At 44.7% G+C, this 13,648-nt stretch overlaps 2 protein-coding genes across 2 annotated transcripts in view; one reads left to right on the top strand and one right to left on the bottom strand.

The window, feature by feature from the left end:
* LOC135324934 (small ribosomal subunit protein mS27-like) overlaps nt 1–3,264 on the top strand; it is a 51,084-nt gene extending 47,820 nt beyond the window's left edge. Inside the window, exon 12 of the mRNA XM_064502041.1 lies at nt 1,487–3,264. The gene's annotated coding sequence lies outside the window, so the exon portion shown is untranslated. The remainder of the gene's footprint in view (nt 1–1,486) is intronic.
* A 4,968-nt stretch (nt 3,265–8,232) lies between these two features.
* Nucleotides 8,233–13,648, bottom strand: part of LOC135324896 (microtubule-associated protein 1B-like) — a 73,796-nt gene continuing 68,380 nt past the window's right edge. Inside the window, exon 7 of the mRNA XM_064501950.1 lies at nt 8,233–12,684. Coding sequence (XP_064358020.1) covers nt 12,529–12,684 — 156 coding nt within the window. The 3' untranslated portion in view covers nt 8,233–12,528. The remainder of the gene's footprint in view (nt 12,685–13,648) is intronic.

Below are 13,648 nucleotides of genomic sequence, written 5' to 3'. Positions count from 1 at the left end.
ATCCACAACCACCTCAGCAAACACCAGAGAGCCTCATACTGCATTGTAGTTCCCTTTTATTTTCTGAACAGTTTCATGGGTTTTTTTGACCCGATTCCCTTCTGGCATCATCTGCGTACATGCTCTGTTGCTAATTTTCCCATGCCTCATCCCTCAGTCTGGTAAAAGAAGGTAGCTGCTGACACTAAGCACAGAGCACAAAAAAACGGGAAGGGCGGAAGGGCTCACGCACATTGGTTGGGTGCATCAGCATCCGTCCCTGCTTACATTCCCTGTCACTGCAGAATCTGATCAGCTACAGCCTGCAGCTTTTTACAGCTCCTGGCAGGGTAAGTTCCTTAAAAATAGGGAGATCCTAGCAACAGTCCTGTTGTATTGAACTTGTTATGGCAACAATAGTGTTCTGTCTCTCTGTGCTTTGGTGTAGTAAAGCATTTGATAAGCGTTTCCAGTTTTATCATGCACCTGTCTAGTCTTACAGCTTCAAAAGACGTCACAAGTTCACTGTAAACCCAGTGAGAACACACAGCAAATCTCTGAACTTGTTTGAAGTGTAGGAAAGGATCTTAGCAACATCTACCAAATACTACTCGTATTCACAGTGCATGGCAGTAGGGTCTTTCACCCCATCTTGTCAACAAGTCCCATAGTTTCTTTCACATCTCAAGAAGAGAGTGCAGTCTCCAAGTGGATGATTTTGTGGCTTGGACTAACCAAACCAGCAGTAGCCCTTCCCAGGCAACTTTTCCCTATCAAGTCTCCTTAAGTATTTTTTTCTCTCTTCTTTCTTGGGCTAAATAGTTCCCGGTTGCTAGGAGGTGAAGTCAAGGAGTCTTAAGGGAGACCAAACACATTCTAAGAATAGCTTCCTTAAAACCAGTGGCTTCAAGTGATCATCACTCCTAGTCCATCTACAGGAGGCTGAAGCCTCCCTCTCCTGCCCACATATTTGGGGTCCTTCAATATCAGAACACAGGTGGCACCTCCAAAGGGTCACAGTTACTCCTGTGGCAGATTTTTTTCTCAGCTCCTTGCTACAAGCACAGAGATGACCTTTCCCTCCTAGGTGCTTTTCTACACCGCCACACCATTTTAAGACGCTCCTCATCTTGCCAACACATGGCCTCTAGACATACAGCTGTTGAACCTGTGCTTACAAGATACTATTTAGCTAGGCCACAAGGGGTGCTTCTGTATTTTTCTGTGTTTCTCATCAGCATCTGTTTTTTGGCAGCATAAGAAAGCTGTGTCTGTCCGCCCTTTGCCCTGCTCAGTAGATGTGCCAGCCCACCAATGCTAATTGAGTGTTAGGGAGCTGCTAGTTGCCATTTCCCCACCTCTCACAAGCATGCTTCATTTCCCTCACAACTTACCCCTCCTCCATTTTAGACTTAACTGCGCTAACCGGGGGGGAAATCCCCCCTCCGTCCTTTGAGTAACCTGTTAGTTGATTAATATTACAGCTTTCCACCTTGTTTTATTCCAGGTTCAAATATGTTGAGCCCAGGCTGAAGCTGAAACTCCTCTCAAACAGTGAAGAGACAAGCTTTTATCCAGGCCTAGACTTTAAGTAAACTGTGGCGAATGCCCGTGTGGGATAGTGCTACCCTTCAGGAGCAATTCTTCTGCACTGCGGGTAGACCAGGTATTCTGCGTGAGGCCTGGCTCGTCACCAGGCTGTCCCACCTATCACCGGGACAGGAATTTCCCTACTAAACGCTTTGTGGGCAGCTCTTGTCTCTGGGGCTGGATGAAGGAAATCAAATCCAAAAACCTGCTGCAGTCAAAGCCATCTCCCACAGACGCACAGGTCCCAGGCCGCTTGTGGCTTGAAAAGTCCGTTTTGCCAAGCCTGATCCCTGCCCCACACCAGGCCCCAGCCAATTATTTCTTCACCATCCAGCGCCTCCATCTAGCCCAGGTCTCACCACTACCTCCCTCAGTAGCAACCAGCTTCTGCCAAACCAGTTTTTTCTAGCTTAGCAAAGTCTCACATTCCCGCAAGCCATAAGCCTGCCTATACCCTCTTGAATTCACCAGCAACCCTCTTTGCCAGCTTTCCCAGCTTCCCCTTTGATATCCCCCATCATGTTCCTCCCATACATCATCTCATGTTTATTCTCTCACCACAGCAAGGCCGTGTCTCTTTGCTCCCTTGTCCCCGACAGCCATGCACCAGTGCCTGTGCAGGCTACAGCACAGGCTACTGAGCCCTGGGGCACCTCTAGGCATCCAGCCCCCACAGGCAGCTCCCCCAAGGGGTTTGCACTTCCCTTGGAAATAGAAATTAGCATCTGTAGTGTGTCTGTCTGCGGGGGGGTGGGGGCGGGGGCAAATAATAACCTACAAGGTGCTCTCTGCTTTGGTGCTCTCTCTCATCTGCAAGCTGCTGGTGGGCCAATACTGGGGCAGACAGATACCGTGAGAAGGAAAGATTCAGAGCTCCTTAGAGAAGAGCACTGTTGAGGCATGTGCTCAGCCACTCGAGGGAGACACAGCCGATAATTCACCACACAGGCAGCAGTGTGGAAAATAGCAGAATGGCAGCTAACTCTGTTTGACTTATCTGCTTTTCTCTTTCTCACTCCAGGAGAAGTGAGATAGATTTGATTCCTCCACCCTTGCACAAATAATATTGCACACACACACTTTCACAACCTGTTTTTCAGCTGCTTGCTAGACTACATTTAAAAGGAGTTTGAACAACACACAGACATTCCTCAGCGTAAAACAGAGCACCAGACAGTCAAAAGTCCCTCCCGTGAGCACCTGCTTGTGTGCTCGCCCGTGATAGCCATCACCTGCTGTGATACAGCTGGCGACACTTAGAAGGGCTGCACAGAAGCCGCACAGCACCTTTCATCAGCTGCTGCTCAAACAGGAGCTGGGGCACCAAGGGAAAAAGATATGTGTGTATATACGCACACATAAAGAAAATGATTTATGTATTTTCTAGAACCACAAAAACCGCTGAGTCCCCCCAGTCCTGCTCCCTGGTGCTCATTTGATGCGAGCTCCCTAGGAAACTCTCAAGCTTTCTGAAACCTTGCTGCTCTTTGCTGCACCATTTCAGACAGCTGCTTAGATGTTTCTGCGTGTGGATGGGACTGTCAAAATATTTCCTAGAGGGGACAGACCAAGATCTTTCTCAGTAGTAACATTATCTCCTTTTTTTGGATCACCTCTCCCTCTAGAAATGTTCCTTCACATCCTGTTTTCTTTTGTGACTACAGCTGCAATTTGGATTAAAGCTACTGTGGTTTCTCCCTTGTCGATTTACTTCTAAATCACAGGAGCATATCTTTCATCATAAAAGTTTTTGAATAATTTCCCTACTCATTATCCAAGCATCTGTATAGCTACAGGTACAGAAGAGCTCCCGGTGCTGGAAGCAGTGCCTTTGCACACACAGTCACCGAGCTGTGCACGCAGATGGGGTGACTGCCAGCCTACCTCATACCAGCATGCACCTTGCTCCTGCGACAGCCTTGCCAGCCTGGCACATCCTGGCGGTGCTGGTCACCCCCCGCTGCCTCCCCGGCGGGGCCAGGGCCCCTCCTGCAGCACCGCCCACCACGGGGAGCAGCAACCCACGCAGATGCAAAGCCTCTCTGCTCCCCGGGCAGCCATTTGGCTGCTGCTTGGAGAAATACCAGCACTGCAAGGGTTAAACTGGTCCCTTTAATTCAAAAAGCAGATTGCTGATTCAAATCCGTGGCAGACACTGAATACGCTGCTGATTAGGTAAGCAAATATGTAACTCTTCCTCCCACAAGTGTCTCCGACAGATGATTTCCGAAGCACTGAAGGCCGTTATCCATTATTCACAAGAGGAAAATTATATATTTATTCCCTTGCAGTTCAAGTAAATGTAGCCTGAAGCCTTTCGCAGACAGGGCCTATTTATGGTAACACCTGACCGCGTCAACCTAAAATTCACCGGTGCACTCAGGCTGGTCGGGTGCCAGGTCCCAGGCAGTGAAGCAGCAGCCGCGGCCCTTCTTGTGGCGTTGAGGGAGGGGATGGCACCAGCCCCGCAGCGACGCGTGCCAGCTGGCTTCTACCTGCGTGGGGCCCCGGCCGCCCCGGCCCCCAGCGGGGCCGCGCTGCCCCCCCGACAGCCACGGTCAGCCCACGACATGGCGGCGCCGCCCTCCCTGCCAACAGCAGCCCAGGATGCCGCGAAGCCGGGGCTCCCCTTGGCCAAAAAGCCACCCCGTGGCAGAGGCTGCCCGCTCTGTGGCTGCCGCAGAGCTGTGGCCAGCGGCCTCCCCAGGTGCAGCGGCCCTCAGCACCGCCTGGTCCCCAAAAACGGCCCAGGCCCCTTCCCCTGCTTGTGGGCTGCCGCTCCCCGCCACCCCATGACTCCTGCCGGCGCTGCGGGGCCCCGCTGCTCCCGGCTGCCTCGGGGCTGTGCCATGGCCGTGCTGTGGCTGTGGCCCATGCCGGGGCGGCAGGGCCAATGGCACCCGCAGGCTCTGTGCGGCTGTGAAGGAAACGTGGGGGCCGCTCTGCGGGCAGATGGTGCAGCAGGGACCCGGCCTTGGCACCTGAGTGACCACAGCGGGCACGTTCCCGCCGCAGAAAAAGGTAATTCTGAGGCAGTCGGTGTATTTTAACTTCAGTTTGGACCTAACGTTGTCACCTAAACCATCCCTGACAGGATCACTGAGACACAGCCAGGGCTCCAGCCACCAAGACAACCGGTGAGCAGCGGGCGCTGCCAGGCCGGGCGCTGCCCCCGTGGCTGTGCCTGACGGAGGGGGCAGCAGCAGGGCCGGTTCTGAGGGCCAGGGGCAGGGAAAGCTTTAAGGCTTTCCCGGAATTTCAACAATTGCCATTAGAGCAAAACAGATTTTAATGTCCATTTTTCATTTGTATTGCTCTGAATATGTGCCTGTGTTGTTGTGAATCAGATCTCACATCCTTTGAAGCCAATGACATGACTTGGGGGGGTACAGGGTAAGGCCTAAATTGAATATGAGAATATCAGCAGTTGGCTGTCAGACTGTTGCCATTTCTGCCAATAAAGTCATTTGTTACAGTATTTACAAATTCAAAGTCATGTTTACAAAAACAGAGTCGCACCACTGTCCTCAAGGGATGCAAGATCTGGCCCACTGAACTGCATCCAGTTCTGCAAGTACTGCTACTGGCTTGCTACGGCTGTTTAAGCAGAAAGTTTAACTGAACTTTGGAAAATGTATTTCTAGTGAATACTTGAGCACATTTGTGGAAAATAAAGTTAAACTTAACTTGCTAGAAATATGAGTATAGGAAACAGTATTACTGAGGGAGTGCTCTTCCATGGCAGAAGAGTAACTACTGCTGACATAAGTGACAAACAACCTGAGCCTGGGACAGCGACTCCTTGAAATAAGACCCATGAAGAATGAAGTATAAGCCAGGAGTTAGCCATTAGGCAATAATTCAAGAGCCAGTTAAGATAGTAAACACATTCAAGAAAACTGCTCTGGGTCAGTCTCCCCGCAGAAATGTATGCAACATTCAGTAATTACAACATAGGCACCAAGCTCTGCTAGCACTTCTTACCGCAGTAATTCTGTTGCTGCTCTTAAACCTTTCTGATAAACTATAGTCCACCCAGCATGTCCTAAACCGCAGGTGCCTCAGGCAGAGGAATTGCATTAGAGCCTCATTGACATGCACATTAGATTATCAAAACAAAATTCAGCTTTCACTGTATCTTGTTTATTGCCATTCCTTACAATTCAGTCCTTAAATGAATTGGGAAAGAAACTTTCAAGCCTATTCTGCTCTAATACACATGGTAACTACTGCTACAATTACATCTTTGGAAATTGTAAACTCTTGTTGGAAATACTGACTTGCAAGTCTAGGGGGTTCATATTAAGTATTTAAGTGGCTTAGTGGTTTAGTTTACCTTCAGCTGTTTAAGCTAAGAAAGTAATACAGCTGGGTTGAGATAACATGATGTTTGTAAAAGCTCAGTTAAAATGAGTTTCTGAACCATAACAGGTATACAGGATATAACAGCAATGTATATAAAAATTGCTATATATATTTAGGTTTATTGATATTAGGAGAAAAGTTCTATCTGTCTCACTTCTCTGCATCATTCACAAGCAGAGGTGATGACTGGGTTGCAGTGTGATGTATAAATCATGGCAGATGCAATCATTTTGCCAGTGAAGGTGCCAGCAGATGCCCAGCGACACTCTGCTGCCGCCTTGCCAGCTGCTCACAGCAGGGCTGGGAACTCTGCAATTGTTAAACTGCGGAGAAGCGGTACATAAGGGGCAAGGGTCCCTGAAAAACAGCCGTGAACACAGCTCCCGCAGCTTGCAGTGCTTATGGGTTTAGTTCCTTAGTTCTCTTTGATATTAATGGGGGAAAAAAAATCATTTCTAGTGCAAAAGACACCGAGCATGTTCATTTCCTACTGCAGTCAAATGCCCCCAGCAAGTCCTCCAGTAAACTGAGGGCATTCAGGTTTTCTCCGGAGACACTCAGCTTCTGGCGGTCAGGCTGAATCTGAGGAAAACACACGCAGTAAAACGGAGGAGGATCTCCCCCGCGGCCCCACACCAGCCATACTGGCCTGCCCACATGTGCAAGGGGAAGGTGGGGACCCAAGCAGCAGCTAACAGCAGAGGCGATTGCCACGATGGATGCACGCGGGCAGTGGCGGTACACTGCGACCTTCCGGGAGGCTGAGCAGCCCTGCCGAAATGCCGAAGTAGGGCTTGCTGCAACTACAGGGTGTCACCACCAGCGTGACTTAAGGGCCCCCCCACATCTCTTCTAATCCCATCCTAGGAGCCACGAAAAAGTACCATTTCCTCCCAACCCTAAAATAATAGATATCAGCATTAAACAACCTCCAGGTCTGGGTGCCACAGAATAGATCCCTCATTTTAGGTGTTCCCAATAGGACTGCGGGACTATCAATTTCCTATGCCATCTGAAATATTTTACAACCTGGATAAATTTGTTCATTAATGACACTAGGGGAAATAAAAATTCTTCTCCTCAGCAGCTGCACTGAAGAAGAGTGCTTTCATTTGGCCTCTAACCAGCACTGAAAATGCTACAGACCAAACCATGTCTGTAGTTCTACCTGTGTAAATCCAGAGGCTTTCTCTGCAATTACAGATGACTGATCGGGAGAGAAATGTGACCTGGTATGTTTTACACTACCACAACAGCTCAAAAAATCTTGACATAAACATATGCGGGATTATCCCAAAGGTTCAAGATTTGTAGCACTTGACTCCTCTCACCTCGTCTTTGTTTTGCTCTGCTTTGCCATGCTCAGCCCAGTTCAAGCAGCAACACAACACCTCGTAACGTTGTTCAAATTTATGAATGAAACTTTAGAAGTTAGAAGAGACAGAAAAGGGTGCACAAAGAGGGCTCCTGTCTGAGGATGAAAGAAATCACGTAGTGCCACTGCTTCCCCTTGCATTGAGCACCCCTCGCCTTGTGCCGCACCAGCCTTTACCCACTTCCGTGTGTTACCATCTCTCACTGTCTCGCTGTTCACCCACGAGAAAGCTGTAGGCGCTGGCTGTCATACCTCCCTCCGGCGGTCGCCACAAGGCCAGCGAAACTCTGAAGGCGGAAGGCCTGCTCTTGCAACATCCCTTTAACAGGAGCACAGGACAAGCCTGCCATTCACAGGGGTGAGCCCCAGAAGCAAAAAACAAAATCACAGCATCAAAGTACAGTTTCAGCTCAAACACTAGCTCCTCCCAAGGGGGCTGTCCTGCCCGACCCCCCCGTCCCTGCGCAGGGCCAGGCAGCGACGCTCCGCAGGCCTCTGCGTCCGCTGGGGACGAGCCGCACATCTCTGTTACGCTGCAACTACCACCTGATTTGGGGAAGAGCTCTTCTCAGACCAGGAGGGGCTCGGGCTGAGGCAGCTTTATGGGCTGTCTCTGACACTGCCGCTAGCAGTGCGCTTACTGAAAATGGGGTGTTTTCTCATGCTGCTGAGGACTACGGAAATGAGAACAAAAAATAAAAGCCACATCATGGTACATCATGATAATGTTTTACACCACAAGATAAAAGTAATCTTCTCCATTTATTTTCTGATTGCTAAACGGAGATTGGTTCTTACCTAGCATTTAAATAGGATCACTGATCTTTTAAGAAAAACCCCATATAGTAGATAATCATGACTGAAGGAAAGGGCAAACTTACAAATACATACATACACAAAGACAAGAAACATGTCAACACCACTTTACCACTTTTGTATTTTATTGTGGAACTGAGTTTGTTTCCTTTACATCAAATATCCTCAATGGAAGAGGGGATATTGCACACAAATATCATAAAAGCACTACATATTACTTTCACTGGAAACTAATTTTCTACATTAGATATGACTGGATAGAATAGAAGTGATGCAGGATTATAAGACATAATACCATACACAGCTGCAGACTGACACAAACACCATTCAGAACAAGAGAGAGGAGGTGTGTGAGGTGCTTCTCAGCCAGCAACAAGACTGTTTCTTTCCACAGTTTGGAAGATAATGGCTGCATGCAAATGTGTGAAAGCATACTTCGATTTGCTCTTTTTGCAGTTGTGATTACAGCCCAGTCTTGAAGAGGTAGCTCCTGCCATCTGGAGCTCCTAGCTAGTCTAGTGCAGAGAAGCTTTTTCTTTTTTTCTTTTTTTTTCTTTTTCTTTCGATATTTTTATACCATTGTTTTATTTAGTTATTTAATTTTTTAGATTTTTTTGTAAAGCCACAACAAACAGACTTTTTTTCTTTTTTTCTTTTAAATAGCAAACATTTTTAAACCAGGTGAATAATATAATTGCATTCTAAGAAATGCTTACCCCTAGTTGCTTTTAGTGTTTTGTTCAATTATTAAGTGAAAAGATGAAAGCTTACAGTTTCTTTCAAGTGTAAACATTATACTTTTTCCTTTTCTAATAAATCCAGACCAACAAAATTACTATTTCTCTCAAAACATCATCACTGAGCAAGAACCTCTGGCGACAGATGAACAAAGAGAAGCATATGACAGAAATGTCCCAAATGCACAGTAAGCGCTCGTTGGAGCTGACTTGCTTGTGGTGGGAGGGATTGAAAATTCAATTAAAAAATTGATTAAATCTTAGTAAATGAGTACCGGGACTCTCCTAAAATGCATAAGCTATCATAGACAATTAAAAAAAACATTCATATACACAGGTTGCTCCATTCACCACAGTATGTCAGGTAATCAAAAAAAAAGCAAAAGTGATTTCTATGAAAGATGGAGTGAAAAGTAGAGGTCAATGAAGCCAGGCCCACCACAAGACTTTGAAAAGGCATGCAAGAGAGGCCCTGTTCAAGTTCAGGAGTGGGATGTGATCTCTAAAGTTAATTCTTCATTGAATTTTATTAAGCAGTATAGTAATAGCACAAAGATCATGACTGGGGATGCTATTATGGATAATACCATCATTTAAATGGAGTGTCCTTTACACTCAACTATTGAATCTTTATAATTAGAGTAATCAATATCAAACCATGCTCCTAGAAATCTATGCTGATCAACAGCACTCATCATTAATGTACACGGTACATTTTGATGACTGTTACTAAACTAAATGTGCAGCATTATGACTAGCACAGTTAGATTAGTTCCACAGGCAGGAAAGACATTAAGGGCAAGAGGAGCTAACGGAGGAGTTCATATCTGTATTACACCCAGGTGTGGTTGTCATTGAAAAGGGAATGGATGGAACAGGCATTACAATACCTCAGAATAGCCAGACTGGGTTTTTAATATTCTTGAGGCAGCAAAAATGAATGTACTTTTTAAGATTGGCTGTAACTGCCTATTTTATTAAAACAAATACTTGAGCCATCACAAACTTACTTGGGGAAATTTAAGGCTTGATTCAAATTTCATTTACAGTAGGACCAAATAACTGTAACTTCACTGATTGCAGTGAAATTGTTGCTGATTTACAGCAACATAAGTGAGATTAGTCTCCGGACCACTGCTATACTTAAAACAGATTTTCTGCCAAAGCGGAGGTACAAACTGTTCCAGATTTTGTCAGAGAATCAGAAAATCTGTTCGCACCCACGCAAAAAGTTTGAAATCTTACCTATATAAGAAAGTAGACAAAGCAGAAAGAATTGTAGAAATAATACAACTATTCTGCCAAATATTTTGCCTGTAACTTTGAAGACTATGTATTACAAAAGCGATTTTAAGTAAATGATTATGAGCCCAGCCAACATGCTTGATTTCACAATACATTTTCATCTACCTTTTGTGCCATAGTCATTCTAAGTTATCCTTAAGGACTTAAAAGGTATAGCAATAAATAAAACAGCATTGCTAGAGATAACTAAAAAAAGAAAAGAAAACATTAAAAATAAATCAAAAACCTCAACAATTAACAAACAGTAATTCACAGCATTAAATGGGCCTCAGGAGCCCACATTTAAAGGGCCCTAAAGCAGTATAAAAAAAAAACCCTCATAAAAATTAGGAGTGCAAACATATACCTATTAAAAAAAATCCTATCAATGTAATTTTGAAATAAATTATAAGTAAAGAAAATAAAACAAGGTCATAATTCACTACTTCATGAAACTTAATACCAGCCACAATGGTGAATCATAGAGACCAGCACATATCTCCATTTTGGAGGCCTTTACACCTTCTTCAGATTCACAAACGTCCTACAATGTAACAATATTTTTACTTGGGTAAAGCTTCTGAGACTGAAAAATCCAAACTGCCTTAAATCATGGAACTGTTGTATATGCTGTTCCTCTGCAAGTGAGCTAAGGAGGAAGGAGAGGAAGAAGGAGAGGAAGAAGGAGAGGAAGAAGGAGAGGAAGAAGGAGAGGAAGAAGGAGAGGAAGGGGAGATGTGACTTGTTTTAGCTTATCATTGCTTATTCTATCTTCCTTCAAGATCTTGCGAGGGTTGAGAATCTAGGTTACACCCTTGTAAACATTAGGCAATCAACTTTTCAAATTCCATTTTCTGTTACCATCAAGAGGTTAATTTTATCACCAGGGTGCTCCCCCTGCCTCCCCCAAGGTATTGGCAGTTGTCTATTTTCAATAAATGTTACCGCAATATTCATTCTCACCAGAACCTTAAACAACATTATTCATTTATCTTATAAAACTACTAAAAAAAATTGCCTTCACCTGAAAAATTTTTCTTTGCATTTTCCTGTAAATGAAAACTTTTGTTAAAAATTCATCTATTAAAAGTTCACGCAGCACTAAAAAAAAGGATCTGTACATTTGTTCCCATATTCACTCTTAAATTAAACAAAATAAGGTAAGACAAAGGAAGATTGAATACTGTACAGACTCGCAGGTAACCTTTTTCATCATCCTGAATGTTTCACTAAGTTTTGCAACTCTGATACTGGACACCACTTCAATCTTGCTTCCACAGTACAAAAGAAGCTTTCAGAAAAAATGCTTGTCTTGCCTTGTTGAGCTGTCCAGGTGCATCAATGAAGTGATCACATAGCTAACACACATAACTCATAGCACCAAGCCGTTTGACCAGTCAGATAGGCTTCTAGTACCACACATGCACACTCACACTTCTTTACTGGTGTAACTATGATCCTACACAGATGTTTTATAAACTTGCTGTCTCAACATTAAAAAATAAGTGCATCAAGTTTCTTTGTACATTCAAGTCACTTTCTAAGGCAAATTGTCTACTATATGTACTCCCAACTGCTTTGGTATTTTGCTTCAGTTAATTGACTGTTGACGTGGGTGTTTAAGCATGTGGACTGGTCAATTCTGCGTTTAGTAAGTGGATTTTCACTGGGAGCATGCCTTAGACCAACATCTCTGCATGTGGAAAGAAAGGTTTTCGAATTCTGAATGGGGTTCAAACTACTTGCATATTTGGTCTATGATTGTTATGGCATGTCAGTATGCAGAGTTCAAATTAAAGTGGATAACTGCTAATGAGTGTTTAGGTTGTACGTCCCTTCCTAGCCACATTCTGTTTCTTTTTATTTTCCAGCTAACTTAATTCTGTGAAGTAAGGACCCCCTTTGCAATAGCTCAGATTGATATAAATTCAAAACTTTCTTTTCACGTTAGAGCATAAGCAGACTGCAGTAAGCGATACATCTATTGCCATGAGACTAATGCAGATCTAATTATTTATTACTTTCTCCTCCTACCCCTCTCTCTCTTTCTCTCTCTTTGTGTTTCTTTAGAGGGCAAATGCCTCTACCTGGCAGAAGTCAGTTGGGGTTGCTAGTGCATGGTTTCCAAATGTTCAGCGGAGATGAAACTGGATCTGTTTTTTCGCAGTAATTTGAACCCTACTATGGGAATACTGTTATTTCCCTTAGCAATCAGCAAAGACTGAAAAATATTAGTGATTTGCATCACCTTGACACAGTATAGCATTTGGCAGGTATATAGTTCAGCAGTTGAAATAGATGGGTTGAATTTTTAGAAAAGGTGTTTTCAAATTGAAGAATTTCTGGAAACAAAGTTTAATGTTGTGGTGCATGGTCTTGTTCTTACAGTTCAATCTTGCATGCAGGAAAAGATTCATCTTGCATAACAACAGTGCTGCTGCTTGCCAAAACCATGATGTTGAGGTCCTGCTGTTTCTCATGGGTCTCTTGGTACCATTCCCTCATCACTTCTGAGTCATGGGTTGGGATTAAGGTCACCTACAACACAAAACAGGAGAACTCCTGAGGAATGGACAGTGATAAGAAAAACATCTTTTAAGAAGTCCCAACCAGCAAGCGTTTCCCTTTTGGAAAGAGTGGATCTTTATGCAATAAATACCCAAATAAGTGGATGAATAAGAGAAAATAATTAAATGCATAGATAGGATAAAATAACCACAAAGAAGCAGTTCATCAAAATAAAAACTTGTTTTTGTAAGGGGCTGAGATGTACTTTCCAGAAAAGTAGCAGTCTGTAGTCTGCACTGATATCTTTTCAGATTATGACAAAGATTTTTTATTTGTGTTACATCAGAAAGGCATATGAAGTTTCCAAGTGTACATGATAACTATATAAACCGTGAAACATTCACTTTTTCTCTCCTGCTTACAGACTGAAAGGTTTCCAGACTGGGATCCTATATGGAATAGCAATAAGATCAAACAGTATTCAAATACAGTTAAGCCAAATGGCGCTGTAAACCAGGAGTTCCCAACTGTTTTGGATTGAGTTTCACTCTCATTTCCTTCCTCAGATTTCTTGTTGAGGTCCCTGGAGTTTAAAGGGGATACACTGCTTCTGAGATGCTACTGGGACTGATGGGAGAAGGCTTGGGGTCATAGTTGTTGGAAATAGCGCTACAGGTAAGAGAGCGCAGATGAGAACAGTTTGGGGGGAGTGGAGGAAGGAGGTGATGTGCTGTAGATAACCATCCCTTCCTCTCCCTCCCGGTTGCTCTTTTTGCAGCGCTCGCTAGAGAAGAAAGGGCAGCAGCACTGGTAGAGGCCCAGGACAACAAGCTGAACAGGCAGCTTGGGGGCAGCGAATGGTGCCCAGCATCAGACCATGCGAGCGCTGCCACTGATGTGAGGAGGAGGCAAGTCTGAGCCAGATCTGTGGCTGTTTTATTCTCCAGGAAGAGATTAGAAGAGCCAGAAATGGGGGCGCTGCCAGGTGAGGTCC

Source organism: Dromaius novaehollandiae, chromosome Z (assembly GCF_036370855.1).
Source record: "Dromaius novaehollandiae isolate bDroNov1 chromosome Z, bDroNov1.hap1, whole genome shotgun sequence".
Classification (NCBI taxonomy): Eukaryota; Metazoa; Chordata; class Aves; order Casuariiformes; family Dromaiidae; genus Dromaius; species Dromaius novaehollandiae.
This window is presented reverse-complemented; position numbering and strand designations above follow the sequence as displayed.